The sequence below is a fragment of the Polypterus senegalus genome, chromosome 1 (genome assembly GCF_016835505.1).
Source record: "Polypterus senegalus isolate Bchr_013 chromosome 1, ASM1683550v1, whole genome shotgun sequence".
In the NCBI taxonomy this organism is placed as follows: Eukaryota; Metazoa; Chordata; class Cladistia; order Polypteriformes; family Polypteridae; genus Polypterus; species Polypterus senegalus.
In genome coordinates, this window is record NC_053154.1 from 254,846,124 (window position 1) to 254,864,232 (window position 18,109).

Genomic DNA, 18,109 nt, shown 5'->3' on the forward strand with positions numbered 1-18,109 from the left:
AAGGTAAATTGTGAAAGAGTTAAGCATTGTTTTCAGTGCATGGTTTGATTCTGACTTTACTCATTTTCATTGATATTTTAGTGTTTTTGTGTGGCTACTAAACCCAGTAGTAAAGCTTTTAGCAGACTTTAATTGAAATTTGATGTTTGCTGTTGTGATTTTTTTTTATTTATTAAAATATTCTTTTTTTTATTTATATTAAGCTTATAAAGTGTACACGTTCCCATTACTAAAATTGATAAAGCCTGCTGAAAGGTTTAAATAACATTCACGTCTGTGTGTGTTGTTTCTGTTTTTTATTTGAGTGATGTATGTTACATTCTTAATAAAGATCTTTATGATATTATAAATCAAGGCCAAACAGACATTTACTACTTACTGTATTTAAAGCTTCCTTTATTAGGAATGGACATTACGGGGAGACCTTTTATATATATAATACTCCATAACTTGGTAGTATTTAATATGCTCATATTTATTTGTCAATAAAGTGTTGGTTAACAGTTGTTATTAATTTCAGTGATTATGCAGACACATTATTAAGAGTTATCTAATACTTGTGTATGTTGCATAATTTTAACACACTCTAACAATCTGCACTAGCAATCCTGACAGGTTGAATGATTTCCATGATGGGTTGGTGACATGCTTCAAACCAGTAACCTTGTGCTTCGCAGTTCAATTCTTTAGGTAACCTCTGACCACTAGTTTAGCCTCTGGACTTGCACACTGTATTTCTTGCATATTTTTTAATTTTGAACCAGCATAGTAATATTCTTTTAAATAAGATTTTAGCAAGCAGTGTATTTTATACAGTAAATCTAATGGAATGCAAAGGCCGTTAAAGTGCTTTCTTCAGACATTGTGATGATAGATACCTTCAATTTCAGTAATACTTATTGTGCAGAATAATTAAGTTATGCTTTACATTTTAGGTATAATTTCAAATATTTTTTTTCTCCTGAAAATATATTATTTTGAAATAAATATATTTAAAATCCTCATCTTACACAAATAAACATTAAAGGAGGCAATGGGGGGCACTGTTAGAAAAGGGGTTCATTCCAGAAGTTGTTGCATAGCAAAATCAATCTTTTTCTGTTAGAGAATATTTGTTTTATTGCAGGTTGAGCTGAAGCCTCTCTAGCTAAATATTTTTTGTTTTCTTGTCTGTGACCTAATATATACATATACATCTTGCATATTGACAATACATGGGATTTGGTATTTGCAGGTTTGTCATCAATAATTAAATGGAAATTATTTTGCAAGTTTTGTGGCCTGTTGTAGAAAACCATAGATTAAAATAGCACTGCTAGAGCGTAATGGACTGTAAATCCCAGCAATCTCAGAAGTGTTGCATTACTGGACAGCTTTTACGGTTGCTAGTTTTACAGGTGAGCCACGAGAAGCCAATAGGATTGCAACCAGTGATGTCATTTTGTTTCAGAGCTTTACTGCACAGCTGGATTACATTTACACCAATTGGATTACAGTTTTCTCTTGGTTTATGTTCAATTCCTGTGCCCGGTTGTTCGTGTGATTTCTTCTGGGTTGAAAGAACATCTTCATCTGGGGAGCACTCCCAACATCTACAAATCTTCACTTACATCAGTGTCATAATAGGACAAAACTTTTAGGAGGCTGTTCACATGAGATTTAATTTCATAAATACACCACTGTCATCTGCATCTGCGAATGTAGACTGCTTTTGTGAGTGCTTTATCATTGAGCATTTTGTGCTTAGTGTTTTATTGGATTTCTTTTGTACTGTATCTGTAATTTTAATCATTTTTGTCATTTACTACCATAAATATAAACACAAATTTATTCTAAAAAGTTTTGTATTTTGTAAAAAGATGCAGTTCTCTAAAAAACTGCAGAACTAGGCACTTTGTCAACGGGATGCCACACATCTGTCTCGGCAGCCAACCTCACCCATGTGATTCACTTACACAATGGCCATTCTATCTTGCATTTCTCACAACTTTTTGCGTCTTATTTAGTGCAGAAAACTTAGAATGTACAATAATTGGGTCCAAAACCTATTCATGGATTTTTATATTCCCTAGGATTAACCTGTATATGTGTATGTTTGTGCATGTGTGTGTTTTTGTATCTTACTAGCAGCATGAAGTTTTAGCAGTATTGCCATTTCTTGTATCTAACCAATGCAAAATCTGCAACTACTTCTACCAAAAAGCATTGTGTTTTGTCTGAAACAGTAAGACACTGTTAAGACTGCAAAAAAGACGGACAGTTGAGATTTTAAACAACTTTACCTCTATTTATGTAAATTCACACATTAAAGCTTACTAACTACTAACAAATATGACTTTTTGAAAACAGTGGCAAACATTGTTTTATTTAAATTATCTACAGCTGTTCCTGGTGAGTCTGAAATCGGATTCTTGCCAGCTTTTGGTCCTTGTTACATTAACTTGTATGGGAGTCCACGAGAGTTCACTGGATTTCCTGATCCCTATGATGAGCTCAATTTTGGAAAGGTCAGTATGCTGCAAGTCAAATTCTTCTGCTTCATCACCCTTATCTGCTTTCCACGCTGTTCATTATACTCTGTACCTTGTTTATATATATTTTCTTGCTTCACCTTCCATTCTTCATCTTTAACTTCTCTGTTTTATTATTAACTAAGACTTCTGTTTATTTTTATTTTCTGAATATCCTGTTTTTGTGTCTGGCCAGGGTGAAGGTGTTGCCTATCGAGGAAGAGTTCTTGTTGAACTCACAACTCAGATTGATGCAAAAGCTGAAAAAAAAATTGATGAAATTCCAAATGATGACATTTTAGTGACAGAGGTAAAATGTGAACAGTTCTTGCATGAAACATTATGCATTAATGTTTTTTTATTGGTATTATTTGGTCAATGTCATTATTTTTTACCATTGCTGTTATTTAATTATGTTAAAATACAATCCTCTTCCTTTTCAGTATAAACTTTAACCTCTTAGTTTCTTGTGATTACTTCATGTTTGTACATTTTAATATTCCTCATTTTTCTTATGGTTGCTTTCTTTGAACCCAAACTAACACCTGCTGTATCTTTCACATATCCTTTGTTTTTCTCATTCATTAAAAAGTTTTGATTTTTTTTTGGTTTTATGTAGAAGTACCAGCGTAGACGCAAGTACAGCTTGTGTGCCGTGTTCCACTCTGCTAACATGTTGCAAGAAGTTGGTGAGCCGATACAGTTTGAAGTGAGCATAGGCAATTATGGTAACAAGTTTGACAACACCTGCAAGCCACTGGCCTCAACAACGCAGTACACATGTGCTGTGTTTGATGGTAAGATGGATGAGCAAATTGTTTTTAATTATGGTTTACAGGCCACATTTTAAAAACAAAAAAATAGCAATTAATAGTAACTTTAGTACAAAAATAATATTTGGACAGCATGAATCATAAATATAACATTTTAATATTAGTTTCTCAACCTAAAATGATCATATACCAACTGTGTATAAAAGCAACTGCCTCCTAGTTAAATGAAAAAATTGCTGTAATGGAGGAAATCAGGAAGGGGGGGGATATTTTTTTCATGGCATTATATTAATAATCACTTATATAATAATTTCACAAAAGTTCAGCCTAGAAAACTATAATTCATCAATATCTGACGTTTTCTCGATTCATTAATTGAGAAAGCGCAGATCATGATATTGCTGTAAAATAGATAGTGTGAACGCTGGCCCCGGCACAGACAGACGGACAGCATATTTTTTCCCACACACCGTTTATTTACATACACTATATACAAGGTCTTTGCTCACGTGCACCCCCAGTGCCTTCTCGCACCGAATTCCCCAAAAGTCCAGGCCCACAGTCCTTTGTGCCTTCCTGGCCGCCTCCTGTCCTCGCTCTCCAGCTCAGTCTGCTTCCTCCCGACTTCCACCTATGACTGGAGGGAGGCGGCCCCTTAAATAAGGCTCCCGGATGAGCCCCAGGTGTTCCGTCCTTAGCCACGCCCAAGCGTGGCGGAAGTGTCGGCTGTCTTCCTGGCAGCTCTCCGGGTGCCACACAAAGTCTTCCCCCCGGCACTTCCTGGTGTGGCGGAAGTGCCGGGCTCCCGGGATAATTAGGCACCGGGGCGCCGCCTGGCGGTGGCCACGGGTCCCTACAGGGCTGGGCTTCAAAGCCCTGTACCGAGGCCCCTGCCTAACCAGGACGGACGCCCCACTCTGTCTGGAGGAGGCACTCGCCCTCCTCCGGTCCTCCAAGGCGTCCCGGCCGGGCTCCAGTCCTGACCGGCAACCGCACGGGATAAACCGGCATCGGGGCGCCGCCTGGTGACCACGGGCCCCTACAGGGAAGGGCTTCCATGCCCTCAACCCGTGGCCCCAACAGAACCAGGACGGACGCCTCGCGGTCTGGAGGAGGCACAAGCCCTCCTCACGTCCTCCTGGCCCCGGCCGGGCTCCAGCCCCGGCCGGGGCCACAATAGATATATAGATACTTTATCAATCCCAAGGTGGAAATTCACATAATTAATTACATTATAATTAATTATATTAATTAAAAATTGAATTATATTAATTAATTATATTAATTACATGTCTTTTAAGGAAATATTATTTAGGTCAAAAGACTGTGTAAGAGAAATGTATTGCTACACAGAGGTGTTAAGATTAGTTATGTGCAACCCTGTCCCAACAGGTAACTTCTTCTATTACTTGCCATGGTCCAACTCAAAGCCAGTAGTAGTGTTAACCTCTTACTGGGAGGATATTGGCCACAGGATGGATACTGTTAACATCATCCTAAACATGGCAGATAGACTAGTAAGTAAAGCATTCTCATTTCTGAAAATTTTCTCTTGTTTCTCTTAGAATATTGATTGGTTTTATTGAACAAAACATTTGTAGTAAACACACATTCATGTTGTCTAAAGCCACAAATACAAATATACTGTACAAGTGAATAACACACAATAATGGTTTAAATAGTTTTCTTTTTTTCTCATTAGCAAGCAAATATTTCGACCCTGAAAACTGCAATGGCTGCAAAAGTGCAAGACACACGTCTGGCTGAAATATGGCTGAAGCTAATTAATCAGCTTATTGAAGATCTGGATGCGTAAGATAACAAATTTTGTTTATAAATTGGTTATAAATGCCTTAAAGTGTCTGTGATGTGCTGTGAATAAATAAATCACTCAGTATTTCTGCATGTGAACAGAACTCCTTTGGGACAGGCCATTGCAGAGTGTTTTTTTGTATTGCAGTTTGCAAACAGAAAGCTTAACTAATGTCACCTAAGGCAAGGTCCTCAACCCCCCCTTCCTTTAGCCCGACCCCGACCCTTAAAAGGCATGATATGATGCTCTTATTTCACATATATAATGCACCCCTATACAGCCTTCAAGTGCATTCTATGAACATTGTACAAAAAGTAATTACTTCTGGGAAAAAAATGTGAAACAATGATAAATATTATCTTTTAAACAAGGTATTAAAATAACATGAAATTTAATTTGAAATCAAACTTGCCTGTATCACTCATCTTCCATGCTTCTCTAAAACCCTTGGCTGTTTCAAGCACTGTCCTGCAAGCCCTTTCTAACTAAACATGCATGGTGTGAACTTTTGGTGTACCTTTTAATAGACTAGCAAAATTATATAATATGACATAATCAGTGTATATACAGTGTGATGGGCATGGGCACTGACTAGTCATAAATATCAAGTGGAAGGAGTGCAAAAAAGATACATAACAGTTGTGACACTAGGGAGCACTGTTGATCCTCCAAACCCGCAGACAACACGTCCAGACACCAGGTAAAAGTATCAGAAATGAATTTTCATTTCTCCAATACTGTGTACAAAGCACCTCCATATCCACAATACTCAATAATAAACAATAATCAACAATAATTAATTCAATAAATCCTCCTCTCCACCCGGCAGCTCTGTCGCATTTCCCCCCAACTCTGGCTCAGTCTGCTAAGTTTCCCATCGTCCTTTTTATAGTCCTCAAAACGGAAGTGCTTCTGTCCCTCAGTCTGTGAGATTCCATAGCACTTCCGGGTCAAATGAAAATTCTTTATTTTTCTTCAGCCCAGATGTACTTCATTTCATCCGTCCCCGTGACTAGGGAGTATTTCCAGGCTATAATAGAAACAATCATGTCTCCCTGCAGCGTCCCCTGGCGGCCAGTATACAGCAGGACTGTGAAGCTGAACTCCATTGTCCATGATGCCCTGCGGGAATTCGGGGCACCTCCATGTTGTAGGGAGTACTCCATCTAGCTGCCTGTAAATAATACAAAATATATAGATAATAATCCAGCAACAACAAAAAATGTAATCTATATAAATAAAGTTAACAGGGTCTATCTGTATATTTGGACATCACTCAAGATTAGCTCAGCCAAATGAAATGTACTGTACATGGTATATAAAGTATATTCATCGTGGTCCCGATTTAGTGTACTGTATAGGCTTCTAGAGGCATCTTGGGGGTAGCTTCTTTGAGAAATCTTGCTATGCGATACCTTATTTTCTTACATTTTGAGTCCCAAATCAATGATGCACACATATTGTCATGAAAGCTTAGGGATAAATTAAAGGTAATCCTACTTCAGAAGCACAGTACTTATCACTTAGGGAAGACCTTGAAGGTGTCAACAGTTAAAATTTTTCATCATGGGTACAACGTGTTGGATCTAACCATTTGCATTCCTGGTAATAAAGTTAATGTGATTTCCTATTTCTATTTTCTTTTTTTAAATTCATTTTCAAATAATGTGCTTCTAGAGAGAGAAATAATTTAAATCCAGAATCATCTCTTGTCAGTAGAAAATGCATCTAATGTGGGATTCTGAAAGCCAAGAACAGATGCAGACTGCCAGTATTTATTTATTTAAAAAATTAAATCAAATGCAGTTAATTCTAATACAGTTTTAAAGCTGTAATCTACTTCTCATAGATTTGTAACTCGGATAGTAAATAAATAAAAATAAACCTAATGCTAATATTGCATAGCAAACACAGACATGGAAGAGTAAAATGAAATGAGCAACACAGCAAGAGAACTGCAACTTTAGACTTTAAATGCAGTGTTAAAGGCTGATTTAGTTGGAGGTATAAGCATTTCTTAAATCTCTGGCTGCAGGTTTTTGTTTCAACCCATTTCTTTTCTTAATTGGACTCGTATCTTAATTAAGTAAGCCATTACTTCCCAGTTTCTGTGCTTTTTGTATCCCTCTAGATATTGCAAACTGGTAATGCTAAGGGGAGAATTTATTCTTTTTCAATTAAATGTTTTAAATTTTGTGGTTATTTAGACAATTACTTTCTAATAAGCACACAAGTATGAAATATTGAAATAGCTGCTCCTCTCAGAGTCATTTGCGCTGGTGTCTGCTCATGTGTCGTTAATTTTTGGTATTTTAGATACGATTAAGAAAACGAGCTCATCAGAAAAAGTGAATTAAAAACATAAAACAAAGTAAGAATTTAATGCCAAAATAAATACAAATGTGTCTTAATGTCCTATAAGTGTAAATCTGACACTACCACTCTTTTTCAAATGCAAAATAAAAGGTAAAAAATTGATCAGCTAGCTAATCAAACAATAAGATCAATTAAAGGTAACAATGGCTGACTGATCGAGAAACTGGATGTAACAAACGTGCAGCCACAGGGGACCCCCCAGGACTGAATTTGACAACCACTGCCTTAAATGTGCACTACTTACCTTAAAACTTGCATTTAAACGCGGCACATACTGTTAACTGTAGTTTATACCATCAGTGACTTGATGATTATATTATACTTTTCATATTAACTCCAGGTGTGCTTAAAAAGTTCTGCATTATCAGTCTCTCACTGGAGAAACTGACAACATACATTTATTGGATAGTAATATTCTATCATTTGTATACATTAGTAGTGGTACAGTAAACAGGAATCATGTGTAAATGTTTAAATATAATCATTATACTTTGTTTTCATTGAATTTTATGGATGTATTAGATTCGTCAGTTTAGCTCAGAGGCCTAAATACGATCTCTAGGGTTATAATTTATAGGGCTTCATAGACAATTATGATTGTACTGTTACCATCACTTTAAGCTGTCTGGTTGGCTGGCAGGATAAATGCAAATTATCCTAAAAAAATAGATTATTCTGCCATTCAGAGTTAGCACATTAAAAAGCATCTTGCAAAACTTGTAATTGCTGTACTGCATTGCACTATAAATGATTTGAAGTCAACATATAGCTCATATGCCTGTTTATATGTTAGGTCACATCGATTGAATTAATTACTTTTTTACTAATTGTCTAGACTCAGGATAGATATTAGCACACAGTCATGCAGGATTAGAATCATTTGCAAAATCAATTTAAACAGTCAAACAAAAACAATTGCAGGGTCTTTTAACCCCACTTGAATGTAGGCCTCATTAGGCTGTAAGTACATATAGAGTGAAAGGCAGCTGGTATGGACTTTTCAACACACTATTACCAGTGCAACTTTCCTCCAGGATTGCCTCCCATAGATGATGCTTATGGTGATATGGAAAATTGGGAAAATGAACCGCAATACCATGTACTGGCATGTGGCTTCAAAATGTCCATGAACCATTTTGATTCTTGGATGGTCACGGTAATGCAAGGCATTGTGAACTGCATTATGCAAAATTTCAGACTTTTAAAATGAAAAGGTTTCTGTTTTTAAATGCAATCATCTCATCACCTCACTCCATACATTGGCTCTGGAATAAACGATTGTAAAATTAGGTATTTGCTGAATACGTTAGTAAAGTGATCAAACTCACTGTGATAAGCTGTTTTATGACATAAAAATAAGATTATTAGCTACTGTACTGTATACAGCACTTTACATTACTATTCCTTAAGTCTTTTTCTTTATATTTAATTATTTTCATTTAGTGAAAATGAACAGTGACAATTTCTTCTAAGAAACACTATGATTTTATGTCTTTCCTTTAAAATGAGTATTTGTTCTGTTTCCAGAAATGTGCTTCCGGAATTGAGTGACAAACCCAACCTCACCGTCCTTGACATTCAAATTAAAAAGATGCGTGATTCTGCTCTTAGAAACATTAAAGATTCAGCCATTCATATGAGAGAAGAGGCCACTGACGTAAAAGCCACTTTAAATGACATTGAAGATTGGCTGGACAGACTGCAGCAGCTAGCTGAAGAGGCAAGTAGGAAACCGAGCTCACAAGTTTTACTTTTAATTTACAAACTGGTATTATATTTATTGCTCATAGCATGCAGCAGTATATTTACAGTACATGAAGGCCTCATTTTGAATTAAGCATTGTGTCTCTGTATACTGTTACATCCATCATATTCAATACAAACCACCTTAGTTATTCATCAGTAAAAATATTGTATGACCACCCAAATAAAACATTATACCAATTCAACTCAAATATGGTGAAAACGACAATACATAAATTATGGGCAAAACAATTTTGGTGGAGAACAAAGGAAAAAGAATACACAAGAATTGAGGCTGATGTTCTAACAGTAAAGACAAGGATGTGATTTGAGTCACACTTAACCCTGTGTCTATACCAAGTAGCTCATTTTTTTAACATGAAATAAATATCACATAAGAAACATAATTTAGATATTCAGTGCTTTTAAAAGAAAATAACACAGTGAACAAAATGTTTGTAGAATTTGTGTGTGTGTGTACTGTATATACTACACATTTGAATGCACAGTGTAAGTCTGATATATATTTTGAATATTTAAAGTTAAATGTGATATATAGTGAATGCATTCTGAATATGTAAAGACAGACCTGAAATATTTGAAGTGACATTATAAAATATAAAGTCAAACATGGCACACATTGAGTTATTTTGTAAATATATAGTATAAAGTCAATACAGAAATAAATGGAGATATATATATATATATATATATATATATATATAATTTTTTGTATTATGTTCAGTGGTGAATGGAGAAAGAGATCAATTTAACTTTTGTATCTTGCCATGTTTTCTTTTTGAGACTGAAATCTTAAACAAAGATTCCTTCTGTGAAATCCATTGGCATATGTTAAAGCAGTGTATGTTATGTTATTCACAGCCACAAAACAGCATGCCTGATGTAGTCATCTGGATGTTGCGTGCAGAAAAAAGGGTGGCCTATGCAAGGATTCCTGCTAATCAGATCTTGTATTCTACAACCAGTGAACAGGCCTGTGGAAAATATTGTGGAAAATCTCAGACGGTATTCATGAAGGTATTCAATCACATTTTTTCTCAACTATTAGTCAAATGTGTAATGCGCATGGTCATTATTTTCCTCTAAATATGCCAGTATGTATGAAAAGTTTAACATCTGTCTCTGTAAGACTAAACTATTTTATGCAGTTTATGTATTGTGTTTTTGGTGATATTTTGTTAATTTGAGTAGCAATGCTATCTTACTGCAGTTGGATAACTCATCTTTGTTTCTGTTTAACTAGCGTAGTTAACTTGTGGGAGTCTCTTTCAAGATGGTGGTGACTTGTAGCCTTTGCTAACAGAACATGCCCTTTTCTCTTACTCCACAAATGGGACAGAAGAGTATATGGAAAATGAATGAATTTTATTAACTTTTCCTCTAACTAAATATCAATTGTTATACCAATTGTTCCATATGATCTGTAACTTTCTAATTGCTTGTATTTTTGTGTGATATTTGATGGATGGATATATTTTGAACATTTTTCATGTAGGTGCAATCTGTTGTTTTCTTTCAGTACCCAATGGATAAAAACAAAGGACTTAAGTTGCCACTCCAGTTGCGGGTCAATATGTGGCTTGGATTGTCTACACATGAAAAGAAATTTAACAGCTATTCAGAAGGAACCTTTACTGTTTTTGCGGAAATGGTAATATGTTTTGTACAGTACATTCAAGAGGACAGAATTGGTCCTAAGCTGTTTCACATTTTTCCCTGCTTAAAATAATGCATATTAAAGCATGGGGTGAATTTGTTTTGGTGTTTTTGCTATTTTTTTTTTTATTTGTTTTCTGTGACCTATTTGGGTGATATTTATTTATATATAATTTATATATATATATATATATATAGTGTATATATATACTGTATATATATATATATTGTATTTATGTGTGTTTATATATATATATATATATATATATTTATATATATATATATATATATACACTGTATATATCTGAGGCTAAGGATCTGTACTGGCAATTGGAAGGTTGCCGGTTTGAATCCCGTAAATGCCAGAAGTGATTCCACTTCATTGGGTTCTTGAGCAAGGCTCTTAACCTGCAATTGCTCTGCCCTGGGTATGATATTAACCTGCATTCAGCCCTGCAAGCAAGGGAAAATTTGGGAGTTGGTTACAGGATTGCAATTCCAGCCACTGTAACAAAAAAAAATTAAAAACCCCTCCCACTGTTCCATTCCATTTAAACTAGCATGGTGCTGAGGTGTCACCCATTGCATAGCAGCACTCTGGTCCTAATTTGGGATCCTGAGATGGTACAGCTATGCACTATATCAGTGCATGCTCCTAACTGCCTCCTACAACAGAGAATTCATTTTTGCTGTTTTTTTTTTTTTCTTTTTTAATTTTTATATTTTAGTTTTTTTGTTTCCAATTATTATGCAATGCTACCTCTGTTTGATTGTTGAGCTTCAGTGTACTTCATTGCTATGTTAATGTTCCTGAAATCTTCCAGGAGTGCTCTGCCTCTGACATCATCATGATTTATCTGACATTGGATTAAAAGAACCGTATATACTGTATAATGTTTTTGTTTTTTGCTGCTTTTTTGATTATTTTGACTCAGCCCTTTTTCTAGACTTTGATATTTGGATTGCTATTGTCTTTTTGGTAACAATTTTGGCACAAACTTTTGACCACATCTCATTCTACAGGATGTTAATATAAAACTTTTTCACTGTCTCTATTGAGATAGAATAATCATGTGCTTATATGTTTATTAGTCATTGCTGTAAAGAGAATCATGAAAACCAGTAGGTGTATAATTTTAAAAAGTACTATTAAAATTACCCCTTCTGTTTATTGTCTCTGCCACTAAATTTATTCATGAATAGTTTGGCACTTGTACATTTTGTGGCTCCTTAGGGTCTGTAATTTGAACAAGAAAGCCCTAAAATCTCTCATGAAAACAAGATAGTGGATTAAAATGAGACTTCACCACCTAATGAAAAACATTTTTCCTCACTTTTGTCCCAAACTGAGAGACTGATGATCAAGTAGTGAGTTCTAAAAAGGATGATTTAGAGCTCTGCTAATTAAAATTTCCCCAATCTCATTATTAAGGAAAAAACACTGAAGTGTGTAAGAATGCCAAGACAAAGATTGTATGTGCTTATGTATGTATTATCTCATACTGTTTTGGTTCACAATTTCAATGTTTGTAGTGGTTAAGTTATGTACTCTGCATACTCTTCCTTATTGAAATAACACATTAAAGTAATTATTTTCATAGTCCTGACCCATTTTGCCTTTATGTTTTAATGGCAGTATGAGAACCAAGCCCTTGTCTTTGGCAAGTGGGGCACCACTGGACTAATGGGACGGCATAAATTTTCTGATGTCACAGGGAAGATCAAGTTAAAGAGAGAAAGCTTTATGCCTCCCAAGGGCTGGGAATGGGAAGGTGACTGGTTTGTGGACCCGGAAAAAAAGTAAGTTGATTTTTGATCAATTGTCTGTTGTAATGCATTTTTAGATATGGGAAAAAGATATTAGAAGTAAGAGCCTAGGTTTAAACAATGTGTGTGTGCTATTTTTATTAAATTAAATTGTGACCCAAAGCATACGATAATAATATATTCTCTGTTACATCTAATCCAAATCACCTTTCACATTTTAAGTTTTGTAGTAAGATTTTATTTTATCCATTTGGAGCAGGGATAGGTTAACACATTGGCTTAGGTCTTTAAAGCCAACCAGTGGTGGGAAACTGAAGTTTGAAGTCCCCAGGATACTCCACTTACAGTTATTATGTAGAGAATGTGAAATGTGAAAAACACAAGTGAAAATTTTACTAAAAGTTTTAGCTGGTCAAAATATTATAAATCATGACAAGCATTGTTCATTATCCCAGTTCAGTAGATACTTCTGTATGATCATGAAGTGATAATTTTCTGTGTTTTATGCAAATAGAAGTCATCTTAATATTAGAGTAAAAACACTAAAACTGCATTTTAATGTGACAGGAGAAGGTCACTGGAATTACCTCTCTATTACAAAATTATTGTTATATGTTATAATCCTTTATATTTAAGAAAGAAGATGATTTTTTTCCTGCTGTTTTGTAATTAAAGCACAGTCAGGACTCACATAAGTATTCACTTATGTTTTCTGTTGTCATCAGTTTTTTTAATAGCAAAATACTCAACCATTAAATTAACAAACATAAAATTGGTTAAACATAACCGAATCATTCCAGTGTTATGTCCTGTTAATGTGACATTTGAGATATGCCTTGACAGAAAGGGAAAAATGTGAAGTTAACATTTCTGGAAAAATACAATAGGAGGTCCATAAACCAGTAATAGCAGACACAGTCACAGTTCTGATGTGGTAGGTCAACTGGCCACTCTCTTCCTCATGGACATTTTACATGATCTTCAACACAAAATAAAAATCTACATAAAGTAAAAAAGAATAAGAAGGCCTGCTATATGTACTGTAATAGGACTATACTCATTTAATGAAAAGGGGTGAATGAAAACACAGAGACATTCTATTAGTTAAATAATTATGCAGTAGATTCTAGTCTGAAATGTATTATTTTGCCGTTTTTTTTTCTTTCAAAACTTTTGAATCCAACTTTCTTTCATTTTCTTATTTAAAGAAAATATCAAATTTAGTCAGATGTTTTGTTTCCAAATGGCAGTTTACTAACAGAAGCTGATGCTGGACATACTGAATTTACTGATGAGGTTTACCAGAATGAGTCTAGATACCCAGGTGGTGAATGGAAGCCTGCAGATGAGCCCTACACTGATGTGGTAAGTAATTTGTGCGTAATCACAACTTTACAAAACTGTCAAAATACATGATGTGAAGCACTAAAAATGTACACTAATGCATTTAAACAAACAGAATTTTTAGTTGCCTCATAACCCACATTTTGTATGTTTTTTTCACATTTTGTAATCTTGAAAGTTAGAGTTTATCTACTTATATAATAAAACACTAAGGTCCTGTCTCTCCGAGCAATCTAATTGGTCAGTTTGGCTTTGGAGATGCAATGAAAAAGGAAAAGCATTTGTGAGATACATAAAGAGGAGTAAAGGCGCACACTGAAATAGTGCCCTTCAAAGACATAAAGTATAAAACCTGGGAAGGAAGGCACCTCGAAAATTATGACAGAGTCTGAGAAGTAGGCTTTACGGGAAGGTGCATAAGAAAGGGAGTGCCAGTGAAAAGAAGTTTAAACACATGCGAATATTGAGGAAAGGTGCTGAAAGTATGTGTAGGGCAAGAAATAACAAGCATTTTTAAATTATTCTTTTACCTGTTTTTGACAGGTACCAAGGCTAACAATCTATAATGCATAATTTCTGTTTCTGTTTGACACATACATTTAAACCTTGTACCCCCTGAGATTGTCAAGGACTGCTCAGGGTTCTAACTCCACAACTCATTAAGATCTCATTGTGAATGTGGTCACAAATCGTATTTATTTTAAACACAGTAAGTTTGATAATATTTCCTAGGTAAGCCACAAAATAGAGGTACAGTGTCCAAAGAGCTAATTGTAAGAAATAGTAAAATGTGATGTATCAGTTGAAAAAATGTACTACTTGGCTTTAATATAATCTTGTTTTCTTGCTTAAACTGTTTTTTTTTTTTTGTTTTTTTTTTGTAAATAAACTTCTTGGCATTGAACCAATGCTAACTTATTCCCAAGCCCAATCCAAATGTCATACTTTACAAGTTAATATAGTATGTTGATTCACCAAATTCAGACCCACAACAAACCACACACCATGTTGCTTTAAGAAATACACCATGCTGCTGTTGTGCCAAAGAAATGTGTGCATCCCTGAACAACATCTGTCTGTGGCAATCAGTACTCACTGCTTGGACATACTCTGTCTATCCTTCATTGACATCTCTATTCTGGGCATTGCAGACACTAACTAAAAGATCAGTAAACAACAATACCCCAGAAAATTCCCCTTAAACCTCTTGACAAGCAATATGTTTGTCTTACAGTACAATTGATTATAGTCCTATTTTCAACAAAGTTATCCCCTCAAAAATATTTCTAAAAGTTAAAGATCTGGGCCAGTTGCTGTCATCTACAAGTGGATACTGATTTTTTTAACTATAATCCACAAAAAATAAACATAAAAAAACCAAAAACTTATTCCACAAAGATTTAAAATAAATGTAACCTAATCCTCAAATTGTACTCTTTTTGCTGCTTAAGACTAATGTGTATGGAGCTAAATATAGGTTAGATTAGATTAGATCTTTTATTTAATTTACACACATACAGATATAAATGGGCATAGGAACTCTTGTGCAGGTCTCTCCATTTAAAAAAAAAACACTAAACATCAATAAACACAACAAATAATAATAATAATTAGCAATAAATAATCAACAATATAAAATGTAACCTCGATATGCTACTTCTGATTTTTGTTACTAGCTAAAATCTACACCTGCACTGATGATATATTTACAATGCATATATATGTTTGTACTGTGTGTATACTGTATATGTGCATATATATATATATATATATATATATACTGTATATACATACGTACATAATGTATAATTAGAGAGAATTAGTAACAGTAATATTAGATATTGACAACACAATGCTGAGTAGTAGCAACAACTTAATATAGTAATGAAGAGCAGGTCTGACTGTACAGAGAAATGTCCTCAATGTGGGCCTGAATGTGTGAGCAAGGCAAAGAAAATGATTATTGAATATGGAAGATAAAGAAAAAAATATATCTAACTCCGCGTAAGTTGAGTAATGACAGAAATTATTTTCTGTATGATTACACACCTAACCAATAACACTGAAGTCATATTGATAAAGTATACATGGTTTACTTTCAAAAGTGTCTTGGGATGTATGAGATGAACAAGAGAATCTTATTAAATGAATATGTCTGCACCAAAGGAAGTGTAATGAAATAGCAAGTACTACTATAACAGAAAATAGAAAGGCATTCCACATAGTTAGAACGTCTACATAGAAATTAGAAGATCTGACACTTATTTTCCATCAATTGTGGGAATTGACTTTGTTCAAATGCTTCCAAAATAAATGGTTCCAACCACATTTGGCAAAAACTGATGTTAGCTCTTCATTCAGATAGCTAGATTACAAAGTGAAATACACATTATAAAAGAGCTGATTGTTATCTTATAACACAAGGATTTTCATATTGTCTGCTGTGCATACTGTGCATTTTTGTACTTTCCCCTATACAATATCTTTACGTTTTATGAAATTTTTTATATACCCAGATGTTTCAATATGACATAGAGATAGAAGATAACTGATTGTAAAAAATATGACTACAGATACTTTTAAAAAATTATAAGAGCTCATTGATCATTGATGACAAGCAAATAACAAACCCTGTCTCTAATAATTCAGCAGGGGGAAAGATATAAAAGAAGCTTGTTAGCAACACATATTTCACAGCTATGATGCAGTGGAAATATTTTAGACACAAAGAACTTTATTTATCCCAAGGAGAAATTCTTCTTTTTTTCATTTCTTGAAACACTTCTGCTGAATGTCCTCAGTGTTAGTGTGTCACAGAGAAGATGTGCAGCATTGTTCATAATGATGCTCAGTTTTGTTTTAATTCCATACTTTGCTACTACCTTCGCAAAAACACAGATTTGTCTTGGACTTGTAAAAAGTATTTAAATTGGATTTTGAGTAGATAGGTTGCATTTTTATTCCTCTCTGTTTTGCAGAATGGTGAGAAGGCATTAGCACCTGGGCAGTATGATTGCCCTGCCGGCTGGACGTGGGAAGATGACTGGACATTTGACATTAACAGAGCTGTTGATGAAAAAGGTATTTATTACAAATTATTTGTAACTTCTCATGACAAAAATACGCATAGTAAATAAATATATATATAATATATTCCTGTTAGATTTGTTTTATTATTATGTTAAGACCGTCTCATTACAGTGTAAATTTATTGGAATGCATTTGCTTTGCATAGGATGGGAATATGGAATCACTATCCCACCTGATTCCAAGCCAAAATCATGGGTACCAGCTGAAAAGATGTACCATACCCACCGACGGAAGAGACTCATCCGGCAACGGCGAAGGGAAAAACAGACCTCATCTACAGAGGTAATTGAGGAAACCAATTCCCCTTTTACAAGATGTGCTTATGGGTTAAATCAAACACAGCATACCATTTTATTTGGGAGAGATTGAAGTTACTTTTTTGTAGAAAATTCTTTAAACAATTACAACTGTTTCTAAATCTGTATTTATTTAAGCAATATCATAAGATGAAGAAACCTATTATAAACTGCATCAACCTGTTTCTGACTTGTTATTAATAACTGAAATTATTTTGAAATTACAGAAAAAACCACTACTTGATGACCCTGAGGGCTGGGAATATTCATCTCTTATTGGCTGGAAATTTCACAGCAAAATGCGAGGTTCAGACACAGTCCGTCGCAGACGCTGGAGAAGGAAAATGGCTCCTTCTGACAGGCTTGGTGCATCAGCTATATTCAAACTTGAAGGGGCTCTGGTGAGTTAAATAATGAATTAAATGGAAATTAATATAATATCCTCAGACACTTTTGATCCATTTCACACACTAACAAGGGGCCAATTTGGAATTTCCTCTTAACCTGATATGCATGCCTTTGTGATGGGAGATAATTACAAACGAGACTGACCACTGCAAGAACATTGACATTTTGTGATTATATGCTGTAAATCAAATATTTAATAATTCCAACATTCATGTTATCGGTTTTTGATTTTGTTTTGTGTACAACTGTAGCTACAGTACACGGTATAATCTATTATTTTTGAAGTCAAATAATAGAAGATACTTACTGTTT

At 34.6% G+C, this 18,109-nt stretch overlaps 1 protein-coding gene across 5 annotated transcripts in view; it reads left to right on the forward strand.

The window, feature by feature from the left end:
- LOC120541024 (myoferlin-like) overlaps nt 1-18,109 on the forward strand; it is a 152,689-nt gene that overhangs the window by 97,929 nt on the left and 36,651 nt on the right. For all 5 annotated transcript variants that reach the window (XM_039772264.1, XM_039772294.1, XM_039772274.1 and 2 more), the window contains 13 exons: nt 2,383-2,507; nt 2,707-2,820; nt 3,130-3,307; nt 4,676-4,800; nt 4,986-5,095; nt 9,000-9,192; nt 10,098-10,253; nt 10,756-10,887; nt 12,529-12,692; nt 13,910-14,024; nt 16,982-17,084; nt 17,239-17,375; nt 17,617-17,790. In XM_039772264.1, coding sequence (XP_039628198.1) covers nt 2,383-2,507; nt 2,707-2,820; nt 3,130-3,307; nt 4,676-4,800; nt 4,986-5,095; nt 9,000-9,192; nt 10,098-10,253; nt 10,756-10,887; nt 12,529-12,692; nt 13,910-14,024; nt 16,982-17,084; nt 17,239-17,375; nt 17,617-17,790 — 1,826 coding nt within the window. The remainder of the gene's footprint in view (nt 1-2,382; nt 2,508-2,706; nt 2,821-3,129; nt 3,308-4,675; nt 4,801-4,985; nt 5,096-8,999; nt 9,193-10,097; nt 10,254-10,755; nt 10,888-12,528; nt 12,693-13,909; nt 14,025-16,981; nt 17,085-17,238; nt 17,376-17,616; nt 17,791-18,109) is intronic.